Genomic DNA, 27,143 nt, shown 5'->3' on the forward strand with positions numbered 1-27,143 from the left:
ATTAGAAGGACACCGCATTAGGTCCAGATCACATGGAGGCATGATTATTACACCTCTAGATCATGCTATCGCACAAAAAGATTTGGAAACTGTGAGCCACCTCTCTTACAAGTAATCCATTCACACTACTTGTGGATGTGACTGATGTCATTGAACACAAGGCAATATCTATGGCAGACCCAAATTAATAACCATATCTTTCCCTTCCAGGACTCTCCCTCATGCAATTATGCACAAGCTTCTTGATTATCTTCACAAGATCTTGATATTATTGAACAGAAGGCTTTATTTTTGCTCATTTTCTTTTCAGCCACTTACGATCAAAGCTAGACGCAGGGGTAGAACAGATTGGCTTTTTGTTAGTTAATACTTTCTACTGATCTTGCTCACCTGCATATTCACAGCATCCAATTTCTCAATCTAATTACCCAAATGACTTTCGACCTCAAATCAGAGATCTATTGTCCCACATAGTTTTATCTCTTCTCTGCATTCTTATTATGTTAAAATTAAGCTCACCAACACCTTCTCAATGGGATGGGCAATAAATGCTGGCATAGCTAGCGATACCCACATCCCATGAACGAATAAAAAAAAAGACTGCACTGTTACTTTTTCTAATTCATTCTTACCTCCCTCAGTCTTTCTTCCTTCCTACTCTGTAAAAGATTTATACCCAAGCTTTACATCACTTACTACTATTTGATTTACCAAGGCATCTCTTTTGAACCTTGTAAATCATTGCTCTCACCCAGGTTTTTCAATTAAAAAAAAAACTTTTCATACCAGTACGAAGGAGACAAACGTCAGTAATACACAGTGTGCATATTGCATTTTATTTTGCAAGGATGAGAACCACGACTTTCCAATGCAAAATTGCTGCTTAAAATGTTGGACTGTCAAAACAAATAATCGTTTATCTGTATTTTTAAAGTTTCTTATCTGCAAGTAGCATTTAATATTAATTAGTGTAATATGTAAAACAACTTAGGTATTGAAAAACAAAGAAATACATCAAAGGCTTTGAAGTGTACATTTCATATTGGCACGAAGTAAAGCAGCAACTTAAAAAAAATCAAAAATTAAGACATAATTGTAAGGGAAACATTTTATCAACATCTACTAACAGATATATTAAAAGCCTAAAAGTACCACAGTACCTGTCTAAGAACAGTAAAAGGGACTGCTTAGTCCATGGACATTCTAAAAGATTTTGTAGCACCATTAAGCTTTTGTGCCAACCACTAAATTTAATAGTTGACAGACTGTAAAGCTCTAGGGGTAGGAATTCAGTTCAGTGCAATGCTTTATGTTCCACTCTTATGTTATCAGATCTTAATATCATTGCAGCAATTTTAATTAGTCAATATGGCTTCTACAGTCAAAGCTGACAATGGCCTGTATTCAAATTCAAGCTGTGCAGAATATGCATGGAATGGAGTCTCTGTTTCCCTCAACTGCAGGATATATTTCTACCATCATTCTAGACATATAATGCACAGAAGGGTGTCAGGCCTATTTTCCAATGTTTAACAATGCACGTTATATGCAAAAATTGCTTCAAGGTCGATTATCAAAATTTCACATTTTATTCACACCTAGACTGTGCACCCATTTTCCAATGTAAAATGGCATCATTATATGCAAAACAAATTTTTAGTATCTGAATAGTGTACTGAGTATGGGACTCCAGTCTTACTATTGGCCATATGGTAAAGGACTGATCTATTAACTGTCTTCTGTGATAGGCTCTGGCAGTTGTGGCTTCTTTTGGTTAACCAATCGCATCTTTTCTCGAATATGTTCTGCTGTAGAGGCCATGTCACTTGGACTTCCGAAGTACTGTTCAGTTCTGGAAAATTAATATTGATGATGCTTTTAAATGTGGAAAAGCAGAATTACAGAAATACAGAAAAAAAAATCACAATTAATGAAAAAACTGTGATGCACTTTTGTAAGGAACTCTGAGTGACTGAAATCATCCTGTGCAATATTAGTAACAAATGCATTACAAAATGTCCCCATCTCCTATCTCGGAGTGTGAGCAATACTGGAGAAGGATTTGAGGCCAGTGGGATGCGGTGACCACCCTTTGAGTGTAGTGGTGAGGGTTAACTCTTACAGTGGCGCAGTGGTTAGCACCGCAGCCTCACAGCTCCAGGGATCCGGGTTCGATTCCGGGTACTGCCTGTGTGGAGTTTGCAAGTTCTCCCTGTGTCTGCGTGGGTTTTCTCCGGGTGCTCCGGTTTCCTCCCACAAGCCAAAAGACTTGCAGGTTGATAGGTAAATTGGCCATTATAAATTGTCATTAGTATAGGTAGGTGGTAGGGAAATATAGGGACAGGTGGGGATGTTTGGTAGGAATATGGGATTAGTGTAGGATTAGTATAAATGGGTGGTTGATGTTCGGCACAGACTCGGTGGGCCAAAGGGCCTGTTTCAGTGCTGTATCTCTAATCTAATCTAATCATTCCAGGGATCCTCTGGAGATATCTGTGGGATCTCTGAGTCAACTGCCCAGGGCAACATCAAGCTGGTAACAGTTCCTTTGTACTATTGGCTTTCAAACAGATCGGGCCAGTCAGGCTGAGAGGGTGGTTGGATTCGGGGCCATCACTAGATTCCCCCAGGTGCAGAGGCTATTTGACTGCACGCAGTGGCCATCAAGGCTTCCAAAGAGCAGCCAGGAAAGCTTCACTAACCAAAAGGATTTCCACTCGCTGAATGTACACCTAGTATGCAATCATCGCAAACGGTTGGTGTATACAAGGTTCCCGGGAAGCTGTCAAGGCTCTTACATCCTGAGACAATCCTGGGGCGCTTCAGTTTTTTAGGCTACCCGAATGACTCTGTGGATAGATACTGGGTGAGCAGGGCTTCGCTCTAAAAACATGGATCCTTACACATGTGCGGAACCCCAAAAGAGACAGGGACACCTACAACTCGTGCCACATGACCACAAGGGCAACCATTGAGCAGGCCATAGGTCTGCTGAAAATGAGGTTCCAATGCCTGGATTGGTCTGCCAGGGGGGAGGGGGGGGCCTGCAGTACACACCATCAGGGGGCTCATGTATCATTATGGCATGCTGTGCTCTGCACAACCTGGTATTCCAGTGGAGAGTAACCTTGGAGAATGAGGATCTCCTTGAGCGCACAGCCTCCTCCTCCTCTGATCTGGAGTGGGCTCGAGACAAAGCAGCCAATGGCAATACATCTAAGGGTCCGATGCCAACGGATAATGACGTGTGCCAAGGAGATATGTGAATCACTCATGCAGACACATTTCACCTCAGCCTACCTTAAATGCTGACACAAGCGCTTTACTCTTCGCTCAGTAAACCCTTTCAGTTGGGTACTGCCTTTTGCGACCATGAGCCTCTAATCGTGGCAGTCTCCGCCCTCCTTGTCCGTGTCCCCTTTCACCCTTATGAACCTGCTGCTCCTCTGGATGTTGCAGCCCAGCTTCCTGTGCCTGCACCTGCCTGTCTGTCTCTCTCATTCTTTTCAATGAAGGAGTCAAAATCTGAGTGCATGAGACTCATTGTTAATTGTTGTGCTCAGGTCTCAAAGCCTCTCAATTTCATAACTCTGCATGTATGAATTGCACATCAGAGAGAGCCTTCCCATAAACTGCCTCCAATGTATGTGCCCACTTTGCACTACCTCCAACTTCTCTGTCCATCCTTTAATGCTTCTCACCCTTCCTAAGTTGAAATGCTGCTGTTCTCAATGGCTTCCACCTTCGGCCACCACTCAGCTACCGCTGAGCTCTCGCCTCCTTATAGCTGGTGAGCTGCTGAAGCTCTGTGGATCCCGTGTGCCCCTGGTAAAATTTATAAACCTCCTCAAAATAGCTTCATGAAAAATTGATCAGCGACGGGAACATGACGGGGTTCCATTCCGAAGTGTTCTGCTGCTATTTTACCTCCCCCTCCCTCCCCCACCTCCAATACTGTCGCCCCGAGCCCGGTAAAATTCAGCCCTTGCTCTTAACCGGCCCATTTCACGTCTCCTTCCAGAATGTGCAGTCACTTGGGAACAAGGCCCTTGCAATCCATGAGCTTATTGCAGATCATTGCATCAATATCACGGCCTTGCTAGAAATTGGGCTGAGAGGTGATGACACTTCCCCCTAACTGAAACCTCTCCACCTAGCTCTACCTTCCACCACTGCCTCACCCAGACTGTCATAGTGGCAGTATGGCTCCTATCACTAAATCACACCTTGGTCTGTCCCTTTACTCCTCTTGCACTTTCTAGTCTTTTGAGCATCCCATCTTTTCTACCTCTTTTAGTGCTCATTTAAAATCCTCGATCTTTACTGCCCACCTAAGTACCATGCCAATTTTCTCACTGAGCTAACTTCACTCCTTTCCCTCCTTCAGCCTCTGTACCACATGACTTTTGATCAATAAATTAAACCTCTGCCTCAGTTCATCATGTTCACTCTCTCCTCTGAGTTCATGGTCTCCTATCCTCCCTTAATCTCTCTCTCCATGTAAACTCCACAACCCAGATTCACAGCCACCTCTTTAACCTTGCCATCGGACGTAGCCTCGCTTCTCCGATAGTAACAATTACATTTAAGGCCATCTCTGATCACTTTCTCGTATTGCTCCCCAGCCACATCCTGCTTCCCCCTCCAAACCCTACTGCCTTCAATTTCCACTCCCTGAAAAAAAAACTCTTTCCTAATTAACTTGCAATTGCACTTTCAAAATTGGATATGGTGGACAATTGGTTTAGCCATTTAATACCAGATCTGCCTGGAACACAAGGAACTATCCAATCCTGCTCTTGTCTGTTAAAATGGCTCAGTATTCCAGAATCATCCTGGAATGCAACGGTAGCCCCAGGCTTCTTTTCGCTACTGCAAACCGTCTTCTTAAACCCCTCTCCCCTGTCTCCTCCATCTTCACTTCCAACAAATGTGAGGAGCTCACAAACTTCTTTATCATGAAGATTGAGACCATCCGATCAGCTGCCTCTGCCACTTTCCTCTCTTCCCATGTAATTCCAGATTTATTAATTGAATTCAAATTTCACCATTTGCCATGGTGGGATTCGAACCCATGTCCCCAGAGCATTAGCCTGAGCTCTGGATTACTAGTCCAGTGACATTACCACTACTCCACTGCCTCCCCCACCTCTTGACCTGTCTGCAGCCTTTGACAAGGTTGAACACACTCACCTCCTCCAAAGCCTCTTCACTGTCATCCACCTGGGTTGGACTGCACTCGCCTGGCTCCATGCATATCTATCTAATCGTAGCCAGAGTATCAGCTGCAATGGCTTCCCTCCCACTTCCACAGTTATCTCTGGTGTCCCCCGAAGATCTATTCTTGGCCCCTCCTATTTTCCACCAATATGCTGACCCTTGTCAACATCATCTGAAAACAAGTCATTTTCCACATGTATGCTGATGACACCCAGCTCTACCTCATCACCAACTCTCTCAACCCCTTCACTGTCTCTAAATTGCCAAACTGCTTATCCAGCACTGGATAAGCAGACATTTCCTTGAATTGAATATTGGGAAGACTAAGCCGTTGAATTCAGTCCCTGCCTCAAACTCCACTCCCAAGCCACTCTCCCTGGCAACAGTCTGAATCTGAACAATATTGTTTGCAACTTTGGTGTCATAATTGAGCTCAAGATGAGCTGTCGACCACATATTCGCACCATCACTAAGACCACAAGACTGCTTCTTTCCACCTCTCCCAATTCCGCCCCTGCCTCAGCTCATCTGCTGCTGACACCTTCATTCATGCCTTTGTTAACTCTAGCCTAACTACTCCATCGCACTCCTGGCTGGCGTTCCATGTTCTACCCTCCATAAACTTGACATCATCCAAAACTCTGCCGCCTATGTCCTATTTTGCACCAAGTCTTGTTTGCCCATCGCTCTGCTCACTGATCTACATTGGCTCCCCGTTAGTCGACACCTCAATTTTAAAATTCTCTTCCTTTTTCAAATCTCTCCATGGCCTCGCCTAGCCCTATCTCAATAATTTTCAGTCCCAGAACCCTACAAGAAATCTAGCCTCTTGGGCATTCCCAATTTGAATTGCTCCACCATTGGTGGCCGTACTCTCAGCGGCCTGGGTCCCAAGCTCTTATGTAGTTCTGTGTCATATTTTGTTTCATAATGCCCTTGTGAAGTGTCCTGGGATGTTTAATTATGTTAAAGGTGTGATATAAATACAGGTTGTTCTTTTCGTTTTTAATCTGGCTCAAATTCAAGCCACAAATCCACTGTGCCAACAAGATCACCATAGCATACACTAGTAAAGTCAGATACCATACCCATATCTATCAAAATGGCTTATTTCCACCTCCATAATGTTGGCCACATCTGCTCCAACTCACACCCAACACCAAAATGCTTATTCATGTTTTTGTCACCTCTAGACATTTCTTAATCATCCTTTTGATCAACATCCATAAACTCAACTTGTTGAAAATTCAGCTTCTCTCCATGTACCTTGTCCCACATTCAACCATATTTGCCCATCACCCCTGGCCTCGATGTTCTCATTTGTTCTCTGTCCCTGAATACAATGAACTTAAAAAAACCCTCTTCTTCAAATTCCTCTAAGTCTTTCCCTACCTTATCTCTACAATGTGTTTTCTCTGCTCTCTTATACCTTTTAGTCCTGCAATTCTGGCCTTTTTCTCATTCTCTCCTCCCAACAATGGTGGCAGCGCCTTCGGTTGCCTTCGCCCTACTTTCTAGAATTCTCTCCCCAAACCTCTCTGTCTCTGCAATGTGTAGCCAAACTTTCAGCTGCCTCTCCTATATCTCCCATCATTATATATCATCCATTTATTTGTTCCTATGATCTATTTTTCCCACCCCTTTCCTGGATAGAGCTTTGGAATGTTTTTTACAATATAGACACCATATGAATAAAATTTGTTTCCACTTGAAAAAGGTGCGAGGATCAGCATAATAAATCTATTCACCCAAGACGGTGCAGTGCATTAGTGATCATTAGATGGTCATAACTGCCCAACTTAGCTGGAAGGATATAGTGCACGGATATATGTCAATAATGTAAAATCTTACCCATCAGGATAAATCACAGGCACTGTTAGTCTGTCTAATAGAGATTTCCCAGTGACTTCAACTTCATCAAATTTTTCTATAAACTCCTTCCAGGCTTCAGTCTGCTCCTCTAATTGAGAGTTATCCTTTAGCATCTGAAGAAAAATAATTATAAATTATGAAACAAAAAGGTGGTTGTATAACCTTGTTCTGAATAAAATTTCAGTCATTTCTAATTAAGAAACACAAGATGTAGTGAGGAAGTATGTGTCAAAATATTAGATTATAGGTATCCAATTGACCAAATAAGTGTCATTTTGAGTTATAAGTTTGACTGAAAATATATAATGGGTGGAATTTTCGGGAATGGAGGGGGTGGGGGACGCGAAAATACTGGCGCCTGCCAACATGTCGGTTTCAGGATTTCATTCCCAGTGCTGGCAATGTTGAACATAACGGGCATAGGGTGGGACCGGGATCCAGCTCTCCTCCCTATTGAGGCCAATTAAAGTATTTAAAAAGCTCGTGATGAGCTTGTTGGAGGGGGAGGGTGAAATTTAGAAGGGGACACATGGGTTTCAGGAGGTGGCTGTTGCAGATTAAGTGAAGGGAGGTGGGTAGAGAGTGGAGAGCCAGTCATGGCTAGCCCAGGGCACCACCCCAGCCCCATAACAGAGTCAGCGGGGCAAAGGGGGACTCAGCACTTGGCAAGGAGGTGCCTGTGGTGCTGTGCAGGTGGTTGGGAGAGAGGGCACTCGGGGCTTGGGCACTGAACTTTGCCCCCACCCCCCAGCATCGACTGGGCAAAGCTGCCAATCACAATAGGACAGCCATCTGTCCAAAAGAAAGGCCGCAGCTGGCATTGATGACACGGCAGTTAGATTTTGAGCCCAGTGGTGATGTGCGGCAACGCCCTCCCACAGGAACAGCTGAACCCCAGGCATCAGGACAGCATGGTAGATTAAAGAGGGGCTGGAAGGCAACAGAGGTCATGCCCTCAACAGAGGATCTATCGCCCAAGATAACCGAGACCCAGTGCCACAGAAGACTGCGACTCTCCAGGCAGATGGTCACAGAGCTCTGTGAACCTGTTGCTGAAGACCTCAAACCTTGCAGCACTGGTTGCCATGCCTGTCAAAGTCACTATGGCCTTGAACTTCTTCGCTTCTGGCTCCTTCCAAAGATCACCTATGGACCATAGTGGCATCTAGCAAATGGCTGCGCACCACACCCTCTTTTCCAGAGCTGGACATTACATTCATTTCACGACAGATGCGGCTTCACAGGGACAGAGGTAATCGGGTTTCGCCGCCGTCGCTGGATTCCCCCAGGTGCAGGGCATTATTGATTCCACCCATGTCGCCATCAAGGCACTGAATGCCCGGCCAGTGAGATCCATCAACAGGAAGGGCTTCCACTCCCTCAACGTCCAACTGATCTGTGACCACAACAAGAGCTTCCTCCGCGTATGCGCTCACTTTCCTGGCAGCTGCCATGATTCCTTCACCCTCTGCCAATCCATGCTGCCTCAGATCTTCACTCCAATCCCCAAAGTAACCAGATGGATCCTAGGGGACAGGGATATCCCTTGAAGACACGGCTACTCACCCCTCTATGGCAGCCCCAGAGAGGCACAGAGGCGATACAACCAATGTCACTTGGTAAGTGGGACAACGTGCAGCAGGCCATCAGGTTTCTGACGATGCGATTCCAGTGCCTGGACCATTCGGGTGGTTCCTTCAATACCCTCCTGCAAGGGTCCCTGTCATTGTGGTAGCCTGCTGTGCCTGCCATAACATGGCCTTGGAAGGAGTCAGCTCATCGGTGGGAGGAGCAGGAACAAGAGGTAAAAGAGGAGAAGGAACTGGAAATAGAGCGAGATGATGGTGGACAGAGACGTGCTCCTGCTGCTGGTTTGATGTGCTCGCCATAACATGGCCCTCAAGAGAGGTGTGGACCTTGAGGAGGGTGAGGCCCTGGAAGGAGACAGTTCATCGGGGAACGCGCAGGAGGTAAGAGAGTGGGAGGAATTGGAAGTGGAGGGAGATGATGCTGAACTGAGAGGTGCCCCTGCTCCCTCATGGCCTCCAATATTAGATCCAGGTCGGCAATGATGAAGCAAGGGGCTGCCCTGCCCCGGGTGCCAGGCCTCAGGCTCTCCTGTGACATCTCATTTCCCTCCTGTGTTCCAGAAGGCTTTGGCACTATCAGCAGATTTCTTCCTTAAGACAACCAGCTGCCTCAGCAATGGCTGCCGTGGAGAGTCTAAATCAGTTCCACACTTCATCGGACCCACCTCTGTTCCTTCCCCACTGGCTCAAAGTAGACAGGAAACCCATCTCCATATCAGTTAAGGGCTCACCCCCGTGAAAATCTTAACTTTAATCAGTTGCCCACGGGAGGCGGGTTCCTGACCGGAAAACAAACCCGGCTCCTGTTTCCTACCTCTGTGGCGAAAATTCAACCCAATATGGTTTACAAAGCACAGCAAACTATTTTACTGTGGAAATCACTTAACTTTTCACCTACTTGCTAAAACACAAGCATGAAGTCAAGTAGATGAAATTAAAATTAAATAAAATTAAACACATTTATCACAGCTATGCATATGAAAAGAGAGTCATGACACTACATGATTTAAAAAAAATAAAAACTAAGCAAGATAATTTCATATTGTAAAAGTTGGATAAAAAGTAATCATTTTGTGATATGAAAACTCTCTCGATGTTAAAGTGTAATTTTATTTAAACCATTACATTTTATAAAGTAAATTAACTATTTTGGCTGATATTTTATCAAAAATAAACAGTTTTTAGGGTTAAGTATGAACCCTAGGTAGGTGGCAGCTAGGTTTTCTGAACAATTAATTGTTAAAATAATTCTAATTACACAGCTTTTTGTGGAATCACTTAATTTGGAAGAGTGGATGTGCTGCATGGATGTAAGTGGACTGGTCATTTTAGAGACTAATTAGAAGTATACTTCTCTTCTCCCCAGTCACTGCAGAGTGTTGGCTTTTTTCATGAATACTCAAGAGAGACTGGAAATAAATGCACACACATCAGTCACCATCATTCACATTAATATAATGGAGTGAACATGCTATCCCACAACACTCCAGTGCATCTGTTTCAACAAAATGGTTGAATCCAGTGGAACTAGAACTAGGATTATTTGACAATATCCTTAGAAAATGGTTAGCAGACATTTACTCAGAAGCAAGTGCATCCAGTTCTTAATAGTTCCCATTACACTGAAGTTCCTCTTTCACACAACAAAAAAAAATTGGACACAGTGTTCCTACAATGGCTGAGTAGGCAATTGTTGTGCTAGAATGGTACTGACTCATACATAGCAGGAAAATTCTTGTTACAAACTCAGATCTATGCTGATTTAGCTAATTTCAACCTTGATGCCAGTCTGATACTACAACAGACATCAGTCCCTCAGGTCAGGAGAGGTAAAAAAAAATCATCCAGGCTTCCCATTCCTGATTGGCACCCAGTGACCCTTCTGTAAAGTGTACACATAAATGTCAGTTATAATGCCCACCTCACATAAAAGCTTACTGATATTCATTGGCCAAGCCTGTAAATGAACAATAACAATCACATTCACAGTGGTGAAGAAAAAATTTCAGAGGCACCCCTGTACATCTAAACACTTCTAGGCTAAAAACTAAATAATACACAAGCCTTTTCAGCAGCTAAGTTGAATGTGTAAGCCAAATTCAGTCTGTGAATCCGTTCTTCTGATGTCACTGTAAACTGTTTCCAGACTCTGTTCAGTCTTGGTAGTGTCTCTCCTGATGACCTCGTAGTGCATCGTAGAGATTGGCACAGCACTACTGTGGCCTGAAGCAACTGTCTTCCATAATCATATGTACTCTAGATACAGAGGATCATTAAATAGGATAGAAAGCAAGATGTTACTCAAAGTATATTTCTATTCTAATGATAGCAATTTATTTTACTAAGTTAAAATTCAAAATACTTGTAAAACAGAATTATAGAAATTTCTGGGTAATGGCACTTTATCTTCCAAATATCTTGCTTTACCAAAACAAACACATCCATTAAGCAGTTCAGATACCTTCATAGAATAATTCAATTGTGTTAAACAATCAAGAAGTATCAATGTTCTGCTCCCAATAATTCATGTACAGTGTGCCTTTGGTCAGAATGAGGGTTTTAACAGGAATGATAAATGGGCAGGTTAGATTAAAATTACACCCAAAGTCACAGGTGACATCCTTTTATCAGAAATGCATACCTTCCACTCCCTGCTTTCTGCAGGGCTTTTTCTTAAATGTGCCTCTGTTCACTAATTTTTCCACTGACCTTTTAGCACTTTCCTCTAGAACAACAGCAGATTCAGCATGCCTATCTGTCTCTTCCCAAAGCCCCAAATACTCCTCCATGTGGACAATTTTCATATATTTTCTTCAATCTAGTATACTGTATTTGCTGCTCACATTATGGTTTCTACACGTGGAGGATAAACTCTGCTTGCATGACCGCTTTTCTGAACTCTTCCATTTTGCTCACAAGCATGATCCGGTTCTCTATCTCAACTCTTGCTCCCATTCCCATTATGATCTTTCTGCTTTTATACATTTAACCTATTTTATCTAAGTTCAACATAAAATTCAGGAACTGTGTTAGCCTGGCTCAGCAGAAGTTTTGTCATCTCTCAGGTTGAGGGACCAAACCCCTACCAGGACTTCAGCACATAATTTAAGTTGAGACCTATGTTCCTGCTATGCTATGGCCATGCACAGCCAGGAAGGTAAAATGCAGGAAATATTCAGCAGGTCTGGCAGCATCTGTGGAGACAGAAGCAGAGTTAAGGTTTCAGGTCAGTGACCCTTCTTCAGAACAGTTCTGAAGAAGGGTCACTGACCTGAAACGTTAACTCTGCTTCTCTCTCCTCAGATGCTGCCAGAGCTGCTGAGTATTTCCAGCATTTTTTGTTTTTATTTCAAATTTCCAGCATCCACAGTATTTTGCTTTTATTAAGGTAAAATGCAGGCTTTGCTCCAGGTTAGATACATGTGTATGTGGCCATGCAAAAAAATTTAAACATACTGCACATTGAGAAAGCTGTCTGTGTGCAACAACGACATTTTACAGGGAACATTGGTTGAGACTTTAGTGCAGTACTGTGGTAGTGCTGCATTGTTGGAGATGTTGTCTCTCAGAAAAGATGTTAATCCCAGGTCCCATCTGCAAGTTCAGGTGGATTCTGACACGCAGGTAGCATTTTGAATCTCTCAACTTTGGAACTTTAATTTTGTTTCTTCCCATGCTGTTACACTACCTTACTGAGCTATTTGCGCATCCTTTTGTTCTTTTATTGCCTTTTCACTGCCTGATGGGATGATTTTCATATATCATCCTGAAAATTTTCACCAGTTTTTGAAAAAGAAAAGTTTCATTCTATCAAATTATTAGTTGTCCTTTGTGGCAGGACTTAGGATACTCAACTCTCAGCTTACATCTTATTCTGGCAAAGGGTCACATCTGAAACATAAGCATCCGTCAAGAAGCGACAAGTTAACTAACTGCTGAGTGTTTCCAGCGTACTCTTGTTCTGTTTGTTGCTATTCTCCCTCTGCCTCTCTTCACTTTATTCAGTCCTATAAAAATATCTTGTTTCCAGTTCTGATGAAGGGTCTACACCCAAAACCTTAACATGTTTCCTTCAGCAAATACTGATTTTTTTCAACAATTTCTGTTTTTATATTCACTACAATTACGATGGTTGGAAATATTTCCTGCAGCCAAAGTAGAAATATGAATGAAATAATAACTGGCAAAATTCAAGAAATTTTAAACAGATGTTTGGAAAACCATCGCTCAATAAGTGCTTTCAGATATTGTTAGGAAGGCAACACATTAAGAGCAAGTTTTATAAGCTGCAACAACGGGCAGTAATAAGGGGCAAATATCCCTGTAACCCTGGCCCCATTACATTGTTTGTATCCATGGTTAAACAGTGCATCACATGAGCAAAATGTATTGTAGAATTCTTACTTCACTGTATATTGTGACACTGCCCCCTACAGTAAGAAAATGGAAACAACTGAAAGTCTCCTGCATGAGTATGTCAGAGTAATAAGGAAACAGTCACAATGTTTATATGTAATAGAGATAGAATAAGTTGTTTGACAAACAATGCACATAACTATCACATTATTCTTGGTATACAATTGTAAATAGTGCAATAATGCAGCATAATAAATGAAATATAAATAGAAGAATATTTCCCTCTTATAGTAAGAGTTGAATAGCTGAACTACAAAAGATTCTAAGTAGTAGTAGTAACAGTAACAAGGGCTTACATAGTGCCTCTAATATAGAAAAACATTCCAAGGTACTTCACTGACGCGCAGGAAGAAATGGAGATACTAGGAGGAATGACCAAATGCTTGGGTTTTAGGAGGGTCTTAAAGGAAGAGACGGAGTTGGAGAGATGTTGGGATTTAGTGAGGGAATTTCTCAAAACCTACCTCTTCGAATAACCTTTCAGTCAACCCTTATAATACCTCCTTCTTTAGTTCGGTGTCCAACTTTTCCTTAAGCCTCTGTGATGTGCCTTGGGAGGTTTTCTATGATAATGGAACTATATAAATGAAAGCTGTTTTTGTTGATAGCAACAATTATTGACTAGTCAATTAGCTAAAATTCTGTCATACTCATCTAATCATTACTTGCGACCTATGTGAATATAAAATAGCTACAGCATTAAGTGCATCAACATACCTGGGCAACATCAACAAATTTGCGGTGCTTTTCCAGGAGAACTTTGGCTTCCTGTGCATCATCTCCTAGTCTAATATGAGTTTTCAGAAGAGCATCCAATAGTTCACTTAACCATTCAACTGCCTTTTATATATGAAGGGGAAAAAAACATGTTTATCTGAAACGATTTATTGCCCAACTGAGTTGCAGTATTTTCCAAAATATAGTTTGACACCCCGTAAGTTTCCATAAACATTCCACATTTTTCCCCCCAGATTCTTATTTTAAACTATTTAATAATTTACCTGTGCAGCATCTTCTTCACATTTGAAAAGCTGCACCATCTGAAGCATTTTCAACCTCCGCACATCTACCATATCTTCACATCTGTAAATCCATAAGAACAGAAAGAAAAGACAACAGCTGCTGATCATATAAATAAGTACTCTGTCTCAGCTTTTAAGTTCAATCAGTAAACTCCAATCTATTTATTTTGGAGTTCAACATAAAGCTCTATAAAACAAATCAGTTTTTATACATTTATCCCACTAAATAAACAGGAGTTCCATACAGTTAGCACAACGAATGCTGCAATTTAAATTACTTAAAAAAATTAATAACTTAAACAGATTACATCAATATAAAATGATGCTTAAATTAATGTTGCATGTAACCTGCTCATAACACTCAATGTGGTAGCCTGAGAATATCAATAATTCAGCAACTAATTGCAAAATACAAATGTGTTTTAGGGAACATAACTCCGTCACTATTGAGATAAAGCTTGATGTTAAAAAATGATTTAATCATACTGTTTTACAAATCGCTTACGTTACGACTAAGGCAGGAGCAATGCAGTCAATTCAGTCCCAATACGCCACAGATTGCAGCATATTATTAAAGTTTTTCTCATCTAACTGGAAATTAGCCATATTAAACATGTTAATAACCCCCAGAATAAAATACACCAAATCAGGTATCTTTAGACAACAAATTAACTATTTATTGATAAACTAAATCTTAACACTATTAGGATAAATTTATGTCTAAAATCCTTATAACTTCTTATTTAACCTAACTCCATGCTCTCACACGTACATTCAGAAACTAACGGTTAACCAGTTTTAAAAACAGTATTTCTCAGGAATAAAATAAGTAGCTGGGTTGTAAGTCCTGGTGAGTTATGTTCCTGGTTGATGAGGTGGCCCAGAGTAGAGTAATCAGATGCCACTCAAAGTGTCTTGGCGAATTCGACGAAACAGTTTTTAATAGATAAGTATTTCAACTGCAGCAGGCATCACACAGTTCTTTCAAGGAGAAGCACAGCAATAGGTCTACCTGGATTTTAAAATCGGCAGTCTTTTGGTAAAAGCTTTACTGAGAATTCCAGAAAACACAAATAGGCAATAGAGAGAGTCACTTCTGTAACAAACTTCTTAGAGTTTCGAAATAAAACAGAATTCTACCTAGAACAATGCAAATTGTTCTTTTTTCAGGGGTTTATTCCTCGTTAGGCAAGCAGTCTGAGCTCACTGTAGATTTTCTCTGCTGAGATATAGACAGCTTCTTTTGTGTACAGCACGCTTCGTTTGTCGCAAGTTCAAACTAGTTTTAACTGGTTTTTACACACAGTTAAGAGTTATAGTACACTATGTGACCTCTCTCTCCTGCTGTGACCTAGGAAACAGGTGCAGCTGACACACTGTGTCCACTTAGCTTTTAAAGGCACGCCGTTTTTAAACAGAGTCTTAAAGGCACACTGTTTTAAACAGAAAAATAACTATACTTCCATAACACTTAGCGAAGATCTTTGAGATTTCAAACAGTTCATTTGATTGATTAGTTCAGCAATGCACGATGTCTACTGACCTCCATCAAGCTCCCACGTGATATCCTCTCTCCATTCTTTTTTAGTCTCTGCACTGAGCAATTCCTCATCATAAATGTGGACAGGTATAGGCCATTCAGTCCCTCGAGCCTGTTATGTCACTCAATCTAATCAGGTTGATCTGTACCTCAGTTTCATTGACATCCCCTTGATCCAGATCCCTTGATACTTTTAGATAACAGAAACTATTGCTCAGTCTTCTTTGGGGAAGGGAACGCGAGACTTCCATTACTCATCCTCAGTGACATCAATCTCCATCTCAGCTCTCCTTACCCTTTCTCTAATGATTGCATTGTCTTTCTGTCCTCCTTATAACCTTTTCCTGAATATCAAATCTCCTACTAATATTCAGTGGCACCTTCAACCTTTCCGTCTTCAGTGTTTCCACAATCTCAATCATAGACTTGCATTTATATAGTGCCTTTAACATAGCAAAACATCTCAAGGTGCTTCATAGGAGTGCTAACAGGCAAATTATGGCACTGAGCTATGTAAGGAAATTTTAGGACTGGTGACCAAAAACTTGCTCAAAGAGATATGTTTTAAGGAATGTCTTAAAGGAGGAGCAAGGAAGAAAGGCAGATACATTAACTGAGGGAATTCCAGAGCTCAAGGCATAAGACAGTTGAAGGAATGGCCGCCAGTATCTCTCACCACCCTCATTCCCCTACCCCCTTCCAACCACACATCTTGTTGTGTCACCCATGGATAAAACTCTACCCCTACATTACTTAAAATTGCACTTTCAAGCAGCCGACTACCTGATCTTTAAACCTTCTACGATACTTCCAAAGCTGTCAATCTGCTCAACTACTCCTTCACATCCACCATTGATATCCTTGTTTCCAGTAAAACCTATGTTTCTCTAACCTGGTAATTTCCCTTGGTACGTCCCCTATCTTCACTCCCTCAAGTCTAACAGACATAATGCAAGGGCATCTAGCACACATCTGGATTAACCATCCATCACTAGATCTGCTGAACCAATTAAGTACTATTAGGCCTCACTCTCCTATGTCAAGACTGCCCACTACTCCAGGATCATCCTGGAGAGCAAAGATAAGTATGGAGGGATGACAAAATTCTGTTCAACGCCACCATGTTCATTTAGGTGACATACCCTAGCAAGAAATTAGAACCTTGACGAGAAAAAAGGATTACTTTAACTGTTTATCTCTTTTTTTCCTTTCTGGTGACTAATTTGGAATTTTACTTACAAGCCTATGCTGGGATTCCTCTAGTGGTTGAACTGATGAATGCAAATTATGTGATTCCAAGGTAATAGTACAGATTTGTTCCCTGGCCTGAGATAGGTTATCTCAGCCTGGACTAGGGAGGAGAAGAAAAAGGCAGGTTTTCACCATAGTGCACCTTCTGAAAAACATGCTTCACTGAATATCAGCTTGGCAGTGATCCCTTCACAGTTATATAGCTGATATTCACTGAAGAATGATCATTTCCATGAAGAACCAGTAAACGGTCAGCAGTTACTCATTGACCACTCATCACACAATTGCTCAAATTTAAAACATTGATTGTTTTGTTTAAGTCCTTAAGGCCTTACTCTTCCCCCCACTATAACCCCCTCCAGCCCTACAAACCACCCAGAACTCTGTTCCTCTGACTATGGCCTCTTATGCAACACCCACCCACTTTGTACCACCATTGGCGTCAGTGCCTTCAACTGCCTAGGTGCCACGATCTGGAATTCTCTCCCTGAGCCCCTCTGCCTCACCATCTTCCTTTCCGCCTTTAAAATCCTTCTTAAAGCCCACCTTTTTGACTAAGATTTTGGTCACCTCCCTCAACCAACTCCCACCCCAAATTATCCTTTTAAGTTTGCTGTTCATTTTTAACGTACACTGTTGTGAAAGTAAATCTAGGGTAATAACACTATATAAATGCAAATTATTTTGTATTTGAAGCACTCAGATATGTTTCTGAAACATGATAATGCACGATATAAATCCAATTCCAATTATTTCTTTCAAAAGTTCATGAAAAACTATGTTTCATGTGACCTTCAACATAAAATGGTAGGATAATAATTCTACCTCTGATTTGCAGATATTCACTGATTTTTAACATCAAGTACACAGCTTGGTTTTCACTTTGTTTGGGCCAAACTGGCATTCCCAATTCACATCCCGCAGCTTCATAACTTATCATATGCAACTGCTAAACTGTACCTTTGTTTTCGAAGCTGCATATCTTCCATAAGTCCTTGAATGTGTTCTATATTGTCTTTATTTTCAATGGAAACATCTTTTCCAAATGTCCACGGAGCCTGGGATGTTATTTGGTCTAAAAGACCTTGGCCTTTTTCCTGCAAACTCTGCAAAGTGGCATCTACAATACAAATACATTTTAAGATCAATTTTCCTGCTGTAATTGCAGTGCAATATGAGAGAAAAAAAATCAATTGGCAGTTCAAAAGTTATCTGCTCTGACTCAGAACTCCCAACTCTGAGTAAATAGTGTAAAATGGGCACCATCAAAATGAGCCATCCATTAGACATCCTGCTGGATTTTCCTTTCCATTTATTGAAATGGAAAGAAATATTGTCAGGATGTATAACAGGCGGCTGATCTGACATCACCCATTTTACACCATTACCAAAAGTTAAAATGATTCCCAAGGAGTTATGCTGAAATTGCAGTGGGACATGGAAATGTAATTTTGTTTTTTTTACTGCAAAACACGAAAGTGGAATTAACGATCGTGGTGGATTTAGCAATTATTTTCAGGAAGTAAGAATATTGACAGCATGAGACTTATTACCTGGAAGATGTCAGCAGGCATACCTTACCAAACAAAAAAAATTGATTTCTGACACCTCATTTGATGCATTTTTGAGCCGACTATAACTCCAACAACTTCCCACCTGACTCCCATGTAAACTAATACTGTATATGATTCTTTCCCCTCAGGTATTCTCGAACATCATTTCAAAACCACCATCATCACCCCCTTCTCAAAACCCCCCTCTCAGTTCTTGCAAACTACCAACTCCCTTTCTTCTCCAAAGTCATTAAGTGTTATTGTCTTCCAGCTGTGTGCCCATCTATCCCACAATTCCCTGTTTGAATTTCTCCAATCAGCTTTCCACTCCTTCATAGTTTTGAAATGGCCTTAACCAAAGTCCTGAATGATATTAACTATTATATGATTGTATGTTATGAATTCTGGCCTTTGTAGCATGATTAGGTTTTAAAAACTGTGATTTTTAGTGTAGTTTAAGATGGAGTCAGAGAAGTCATGTGACCTCACATTAACTTTGCTTAAAGACAAGACAGGGATCTTGGTTACCAGGACAACAAAGATCAAAGACTTTTCTTTTGAAAAGCAGAGACTGCAGGGATATGACACCTGAAGAACAATGGGTTTCACCCTCCTAGACTTTCAGATCATAAACAAGGAGTCAGTGATTCTGAGAATGTAAATGAATGGCAGCTGCTAACATCTGGAAAAAATGGAAAGCCCAGGTGGCTCTGCTGTAACCAGACTTGTGGACTTCGAATTTTGGAAAAGGACAATTGGCTATTGATTTTTGATTCCAGATAAATTCAACAAATTTTCTGAAGGCAGACTGGCTGTAAAGAAGACGACCAGTGGTGGCAGCCTCAAGGGAGAGAAAGAGGGAACACCTACTCTCAGAAGAATGATACAGTGAAAGGTGTGAAGAGTTGTAACTTTTTTGGAAGTTGAAATTTGCAGAGAAGTAGAAGGCCAACAGGATCACCAGTGGTCGCCTTATTCACGGACGTCCAGGTCAAAAGTGCTCGGAGAAGTGAGCGAAGAGGACGCTGACTTTGAGAAAGGTCTGGGAGATCCAACCCATTGCAATTGGAAGGAATCTGGCACTTTTAACTGCAAAGATTTTGCTATCAAAGAGTACTGTGTATTGTATCAGAGTGCTGTGTGGTTTATCAAGTGTTTTAATGAATAAAGAAAATGCCTTTCTCTGTAATTTGGGGTATCAGCTAATTACAAAGTACTAATGGGATTTATTTTGGTTTAGTTGTTAAGTCTTAAAGTCTTAAAATGTGAAATCTTGTCATGTAAGTCTTTAAATTGGTCTGAGGTGTTCATATCTCGTGTTTTTAACATTAACGGTTTCACTGAGATCGTAACACTGTGGTGCATTATCTTGGCTCAGTCTGTCTGCAGCCTTTGACATGATCAAACATACAATCCTTCTCCAATGATTCTCCTGGACTGTCACGTTTAGTGGAATGCCATTGCTTGCTTCCATCTCTTCCATTATTTAATAATATCCAGAGCATCACTAACAATAGCTTCTCTGCCCACCCCCACACAGCCACCTCAGAAGCCCCAGAAGCACTTATTCGTGGTGGTTTTTCTCCTTATGAATGTACTGCCCCTTGGTGATATCATCTGAAGGCACGGGTTTACTATGGTGATGACATCCAGCTGTCCCGCCACCATTTCTCTCAAACTCCTCCACTCTTTCTCTGCTGTCAGATCACTTATCTGACAGCCAGTCTTGGTTATGCTGTAATTTTCTCCAGCTAAACATTAATAAGACCAAAGCCATTGTGTGCAGCCCTGCCATAATCTCTGTATTCAAATCACTACTCTACCCGCCTCATGGCCAATTTCTCAGGCTGAAACATTCTGATTGCACTTCTGGCATCTTATTTGACCCAAACTAAGCTTCTGATCCCATATCCTCTCTATCACAAGGACTCCTGCTTCCCCCTCCATAGCATTGACTACCTCCACCACTCCTCAGCCCATTTGCTGCAGCTGAAACGCTCATCCATCCTGTTGGAATTTTCTGTGGCCAGCCTCCAATCCACAGTGCATCCAAAATTCTACTGCGCACAGCCCATCCCGTACCTAGTCCCACTCACTCATCACCACTATCCGCACTACCCTGCAGTGCCCCCCAGGCTCCAACATCTCAAATTAAAAGCGTTACCTTTGTGTTTCAATCCTTCCACAGCCTTTTCCCCCTCCCTATCCCTACCAATGTTACAAATCCCTTTTCTTGAACACTGTGTTCCTGGCTCTGGACTATTGTTTTTCCATCTCTCTCTTTGCCCACCATTGGCAGCCATGCTGTCAGCCACCTAGGCCCCACAATCTGAAGTTCCTTCCCTAATCCCCCTGCCTGCTCATCTCTCTCTCCTCATTAAAACACAACTCTGACCAAGCTTTTGTTCCCCCCACCCCCTCCAGATATCTGTGTCTTTGGTTAAGTGTCCATGCATTCCTTCCACATGTATTCACATGAGGTAATGTGGGAGGTTGGCAGCTAAAGGTCAGAGTAAGGTCTCATATATATTCTCCTGAGACTCCAGTCACCCTTCAATTTGTCATACTTCATATCACCTGCACTCCAAGTCTCCTCTCCTTAATCCTCCCAGACACTTGCATTCCATTCAAATCTATGGATTCAAATCTAAACTGATACGAGAATTTTGGCAATTTCAGTTTTGAGATGGAAAAAAATTTCCTACTCCACTAAACATTAAGATGCATCTTAAAAATTATTTTGAGTCATAGAATATTGGTAGCTAGAATAGAAGAAGCTTAAAATTTTATTCAAAATCCTTTATTCAATTTATGGTAGTGAATATATCCTTACATACCTATTCAGATCATGATATAACTGAAAACCATGCTAGTAAGTTTCCTTCATGACTTGAATAAAAACTTGCAGTTTTCATTTAAATACATGAGACAGAATGATTAAGTGAGGAAAGATGTAATGAAGTGCTAATCCCCTATGACAACCTCTTCACGCATTCATACTCTTTGCAATTAACTGTGACATAATTTACTCAGTATTAACCACAAGAACAGCATAAGCACCTGTTACTGCTGGAAGGAATAAACTGTGAAGTACTTTTTTGTATCCAAGTTTCTGTCAATAAAACTCAAGTAGTTAATGGTTTAAGGAAAGTACAACATAATATTATTTTGCAGAAAATGATTTCCACAGCGCTGCAGTATTATATTTATGAAGAAAGGATGTTGGGTTTACCAGTATATAAATTATGAATTTAAACATAATCATAGCCCGATCTGAGGCACATGATACATCACTTCACTTAAGAATTTGCTGAAAGTCTATTTCAACCAACAGTTTACTGCTGGTTATCACCTTCACACTAATACTTTCATACAAAAATATGCACTTCAAAAACTGTGTCTCATATATATTTACATAAAGCAAACAATGGAACATACTTGAAGGCTGTAAAAAAACATCTTCAGGTTTAGTTTATATTATCCACCTAAATTTCCATTTACAGCTTGTAACATAATCTTTATTTTTAACTGTACCAAACTTGTATTATGTTAATTGTTACACACACAAAATGAGTACTGCAGACCCTTTCCACAATACAATCCTACAGTGCTCAATATCTTTAGATTTAATGAAAATTCATGATATCGTCATTAATTTTCAGAAATTATAATACAAATTTCTTCCACTTACCAACACTCTTTAGTTTCTCTTCCAGAAGTTTTAATGTTTGCTGAATAGCAGTTCCATCAGCTGGTGCCACATCAGCACAAAGCATCCCAAGTAACCCATCCAGCTGCTGGGACAACTGTGAAAGATCCATTCACATGATTCAATTTTTCAAGTCTGCCCAAATATATGGCATTAAATGCTCACAATATTCATCAATTAAAATTAAAAAATAAAAAGGTTCAACATTTAAAAAAATTAATTCTTGAAATAAACTTGATTGTAAAAACTTAATTAAGAAAATACATCTGCATTATCATTACAGAATAGGTATTAAAATAGTAACTTTACACTGCTGCATTAGTGTCTCAGGCCTACAGGATCTGACAATTTTACAGTAACACATGATGTGGCAGATGTTGTGACAAGAAGTAAAGACACCATGAATTCTATGTCCAATTAAACATTATTTGAAAGGCAATGTGAGTGAACAACTGCAGTTGCACTGCCTGCATAAATTCCTTTTGAATTAAAATGGCAGGGAGTTGGAAATTCATGCATGGAGTACTAACCTGTAACTGTTAGTGAATTCTCCAACATGAACTCTTCTCAATCATTAGAATTTAAAAAAAATTATTACAATCATGTATAATACTGGTGCTAGAATTGCCAAAAAGTTTGGAGGTTTGCCTGGAGGTTTCATCACATGACCACCTGTTTCCAATCACTGTGCCCAAAAACAACTTATATTTATACAGCACCTTTAACGTAATAAAGCATCCCAAGGTGCTTCACAGGAGCATTAAAAATCAAAATATGCCACCAAGCTGGGTAAGGAAATATTAGGTCAGAAGACCAAATGCTTGGGCAAAGTAGTAGGTTTTGAGGAGTGTCTTAAAGGAGGAAAGCGAGGTAGAGAGGTGGAGACATATAGAGAGTTTAGGGGCTTAGCAACTGAAAGTATGGCCACCAATGGTGGAGCGATTAAAATTGGGGAGGCTCAAGATACCAGAATCAAATGAGTACAGATATCTTGGAGGGTTGTGAGGCTGGGGGAAACTACAGAGACAAGGAGGGGCGAGGCCATGGAGGGATTTGAAATCAAGGATGAGAATTTTAAAATAAAGACACTGTTTGACTGGGAGCCAGCAAGCAGAGGGGTTGATAGTTGTTAGGACAAGGGTGGCAGAATTTTGGATGATCTCAAGTTTACAAAGGGTAGAATGTGGGAGACCAGCCAGGGGCCTGTTGGAACAGTCATGTCTACAGGTAACAAAGACATGAATGAGGGTTTCAGCAGCAGATGAGCTGAGGTGGGGCGAAGTCAGGCAATGTTACAGAGGTGGAAATAGGGAGTCTTAGTGATGGCATAAATGGAAGCTCATCTTGGGGTCAGATATGACACCAAGGTTGCAAACTTTCTAGTTTAGACTCAGACAGTTGTCAGGGAGAGGGATAGAGCCAGTAGCAAGGGAACAGAGTTTGGAGTAGAGACCGAAAACTATGGCTTCGGTCTTTCCAATATTTAATTGGAGGAAATTTCTGCTCAACCAGTGGGGGAGCGTGTGTGAGCTCTTGTCTGAACAGATGACTTGCTAAATGCTTCGTAAGGTGCAAAGACCCTGGTTTCAAAGCTTGTTTTTTTTTCCTGAGACAGATCCCAACTGAAAGGGAAACTAACATGGAAACAGAGACTGTAACAGAAACGGAAACCAAAACTTCGGGTTTCTGGGGAAACTGAAACTGCTGGAAGCAGAAAAAAGGACACAGAGCCACTGGAGCTCAGATTTTGCAGGAGTGGAGTGCCAACAGGCTGAAGTAAGTAAAGGTTGGATCCAGGAGTAGTTTGTTACTTGAAGTAACTGATTAAGCAGACATGGTCAAACAGTGCAGAGGTTTGCCACTGAAGGGCTCAAATAAAGGTAATACTGGTGGATCCATGCCAATAAAGACTCTTGTGAGCATAGCTGAGGAGGTTCTGGTGTAGTGCGCCATTTTGGGTGACGACTGTGCTCATGGAGTTAGGGTTGAAGGGGAACTGGTGTTGGATGAGAATCGGTGGCTGCATCTTGGAAGACAGGAGCTGGAGATCTACCTGAGGAAGTTCAGAGCTATGAAGAACTTTGTAGCTGGAATTGCTGCCATGTATGCTGAGTGGACTGTCTAGTAAATCCATGCAATCTATCTTTGTTTTGTCTGATAGTGAATGTGCAATTTGCAATATATATTGACTGTGATTTGTCTGTTAATACATTTGTAATTTATGTTAATTTGGGTTTGATTGTTAAAGTAAAAATTATAAAAGTGAAATCTTGTCAATTTGTATTTTTATTGGGGGTCATTCTGTAAACTTGGTTCTTTTGGTTTGTTGATCTCCACGGTAATCATATCATCTGGTACTGGAGGTCAGATAAGCAGTCTGATAATTTAGCAACAGTGGAAGAGTTGAGTGAGCTGGCAGTGAAATGGAGCTGGATGTCATCAGCGTACATGTGAAAACTAACACTGTGCTTTCAGACATGTTGCTGAGGGGCTGCGTGAAGATGAGAAACAGGAGGAGGCCAAGGATAGTTCCCTGGGGGACACCAGAGGCAATGGTATGGGAGAAGGAACAGGAACCAGTGCAAGTGATCCTCTGTCTGTGATTAGATAGATAACAGAACCAGACAAGAGCAGTCCCACCCAGCTGGACGACAGTGAAGAGGCATTGGAGGAAGATGGTGTTGTCAACCATGTCAAAGACTACAAGACAGGTTAAGGAGGATGAGGAGGGATAGTTTACTGTTATCACAGTCACATAGGACGTCATTTGTGACTTTGGTAAGAGCCGTTTTGGTACTGTGGCAAGAGTGGAAACCTGATTGGAGGGATTTAAACATAGAGTTCCAGGAAAGGTGGGCATAGATTTAGGAACTGACAGCATGCTCAAGGACTTTGGAGAGGAATGCAAGCTTGGAGATGGGTGTGGGGGAGTTAGTTTGCAAAGACGGTGGAAGGTTGGTTTTTTAAGGAGAGAAGTGATGACAGCAGATTTAAAGGAGAGAGGGACAAAACCTTAAGAGAGAGAACCATTAACAGTATCGGCTAACATAGGGACCCAGAGGGAAAGTCAGGTGGTCAGCAGTTTAGTGGGAATAGGGTCAAAGGAGCAGGAGGTGTGTCTCATGGGCAAGATGAGCTTGGAGAGGGCATGAGGGGAAAATAGGAGAGAAATTAGAGAATAATGCCAAATCCAGGACTAAAGCAGGGGGAAACTTTAGAGGAAGTAAGGCCTGATAGGCTAGTGGAAGGGAGGGAAGTGGCAGCTGATTGGATGGTTTTGATCTTAGTGACAAAGAAATCCATGGGCTTCTTGCACTTATTGTTGGAAGTGAGGGTGGAGGAGTTGAGGAGAGGTGTTTAAGACAACAGTTTGCAGTACAGAAAAAAAAAAACTGGGATTACCTTTGCATTCCAGGATGATCCTGGAATAGTGAGCAGTTTTAAGAGACGAGAACAGGACCCAATAGTACTTTATGTGGTCTAGCCAGATCTAGTGGTGAAAGGCTAAGCCTGTTGTCCATCATACCTTTCAAGTCTGCATCCCTCGGACTTAAGGGAGTGAAGATGAGGGCTGTACCAGGGGAATGGCCAGGGTCAGACAGAACAATGGTTTTATTGGGGACTGGGGCATCAAAGGTGGAGTTCAGGGTGCACTTAAGGAAATCAGTAGCTGCAGAAATGTTGTGGCAAATGGAGGGTCAAAGGCTAGACAGCTGGCACTTTGAAAGTGCAGTTATTACTGAACTGGGGTTGTCGAAGAGCCCGTTCCCCCACCCCCCGAATCTCTGATATTTTCATAACTAATTAAAGTGTTCAAAGAAAGTTTAAAAAATTTTTACTACCCCCATGAAAATTCCAAAGTTGCTCACAATGTCGAGGAGATTAATCTTTAATTCCTGGAGACTACATGACAATTCTTGAGGTTTGGCAACCCTAGCCAGTGCTGCAAAACTAACTTGACAGCGAAAGCACCCTCCTCAAATGCGTCTAACTGTCGTAAAACGCCTTGACGTCACCTCCAATTAGAAGAGCAGACTCCTCACAACTTGACAGTGGCAACCTCTAACCTACCCTCCTCAGCTATTGTAGAATGCGTTGTGGTGGCTCCTACGAAGAGGGGGTAATTAGAGAAAGGGAAATGAGAGAATGTGCTTATTTTCAGCTTATGTTTTCTCTTTGCTCCATCTTAGACAAGTACATTTCTGTTAAAAGTATAACTAATCAACTGTATCCTTAACTTTGCTACATAGTAGTACCATACTCCCATTATATCCTTGTCAGTGCCATGACTAAATCTAAAGCAGATTATTATAGTTACTTAATTGATATCAGTTCCCGAAATATGAAATAATTTTATTAACAAGTAACTTACATCCTGAGAAATACCATGGAATTCAAGTGCTGTCTGCAGCACATTCTGCCTGAACTCCAGTTGGCTGGCCTGTCGATAGCAAACATCACTTAGCTGTTGTTGCAAGGCCTTTAGTTCAAGCAAATCCTCCTCATCCCCTGCATTCAACAGCGCGGCAATCTGCTGATTAAGCTCCACGTATACTGCAAACCATTCCTACAAATAAATTGAGAAACAAAGTACAGTAAGAGACACAGAAATCCTACCCTCAAAATCAAACATAACATGCTCTTTTTCAGAATCGCCCAATTATTTTGTTTAACATACTATAGGTTAATGCGTACTCTAATGATAGGAAGTTTGCATAAATCTGAAGTTTGACAGCAAAGAAAGACAGCTAGAAATCTTAAAATAAACTTAGGTGGCCTACAGTATCACACACCAATAGCTAATGACTTAAAAACTAACCATTCCATCAATTCTCTTCAATCGTTAGCAATTTCATGATAAAGTTGAACAAAAAGATATAATTCTAGAATAATGCAACGCAGGAGGCTGTTCAACCCATTAAGTCTGTGCTGCTTCTTTCAAAGAATAATCCAGTTAGTCACAATCCCCTG

The 27,143-nt window shown here is 41.3% G+C and overlaps 1 protein-coding gene across 4 annotated transcripts in view; it reads right to left on the minus strand.

Annotated features, from left to right (window-relative positions):
• Positions 1 to 803: 803 nt before the first annotated feature.
• The window catches only part of sestd1 (SEC14 and spectrin domains 1), a 175,005-nt gene continuing 148,665 nt past the window's right edge, over positions 804 to 27,143 (minus strand). For all 4 annotated transcript variants that reach the window (XM_068035522.1, XM_068035525.1, XM_068035523.1 and 1 more), the window contains exons 12-19: positions 26,545 to 26,739; positions 22,155 to 22,269; positions 17,871 to 18,030; positions 14,099 to 14,180; positions 13,815 to 13,937; positions 10,746 to 10,937; positions 7,072 to 7,205; positions 804 to 1,852 (exon numbers count right to left, since the gene is read on the minus strand). In XM_068035522.1, coding sequence (XP_067891623.1) covers positions 1,729 to 1,852; positions 7,072 to 7,205; positions 10,746 to 10,937; positions 13,815 to 13,937; positions 14,099 to 14,180; positions 17,871 to 18,030; positions 22,155 to 22,269; positions 26,545 to 26,739 — 1,125 coding nt within the window. In that variant the 3' untranslated portion in view covers positions 804 to 1,728. The remainder of the gene's footprint in view (positions 1,853 to 7,071; positions 7,206 to 10,745; positions 10,938 to 13,814; positions 13,938 to 14,098; positions 14,181 to 17,870; positions 18,031 to 22,154; positions 22,270 to 26,544; positions 26,740 to 27,143) is intronic.

The sequence above is a fragment of the Heterodontus francisci genome, chromosome 7 (assembly GCF_036365525.1).
Source record: "Heterodontus francisci isolate sHetFra1 chromosome 7, sHetFra1.hap1, whole genome shotgun sequence".
In the NCBI taxonomy this organism is placed as follows: domain Eukaryota; kingdom Metazoa; phylum Chordata; class Chondrichthyes; order Heterodontiformes; family Heterodontidae; genus Heterodontus; species Heterodontus francisci.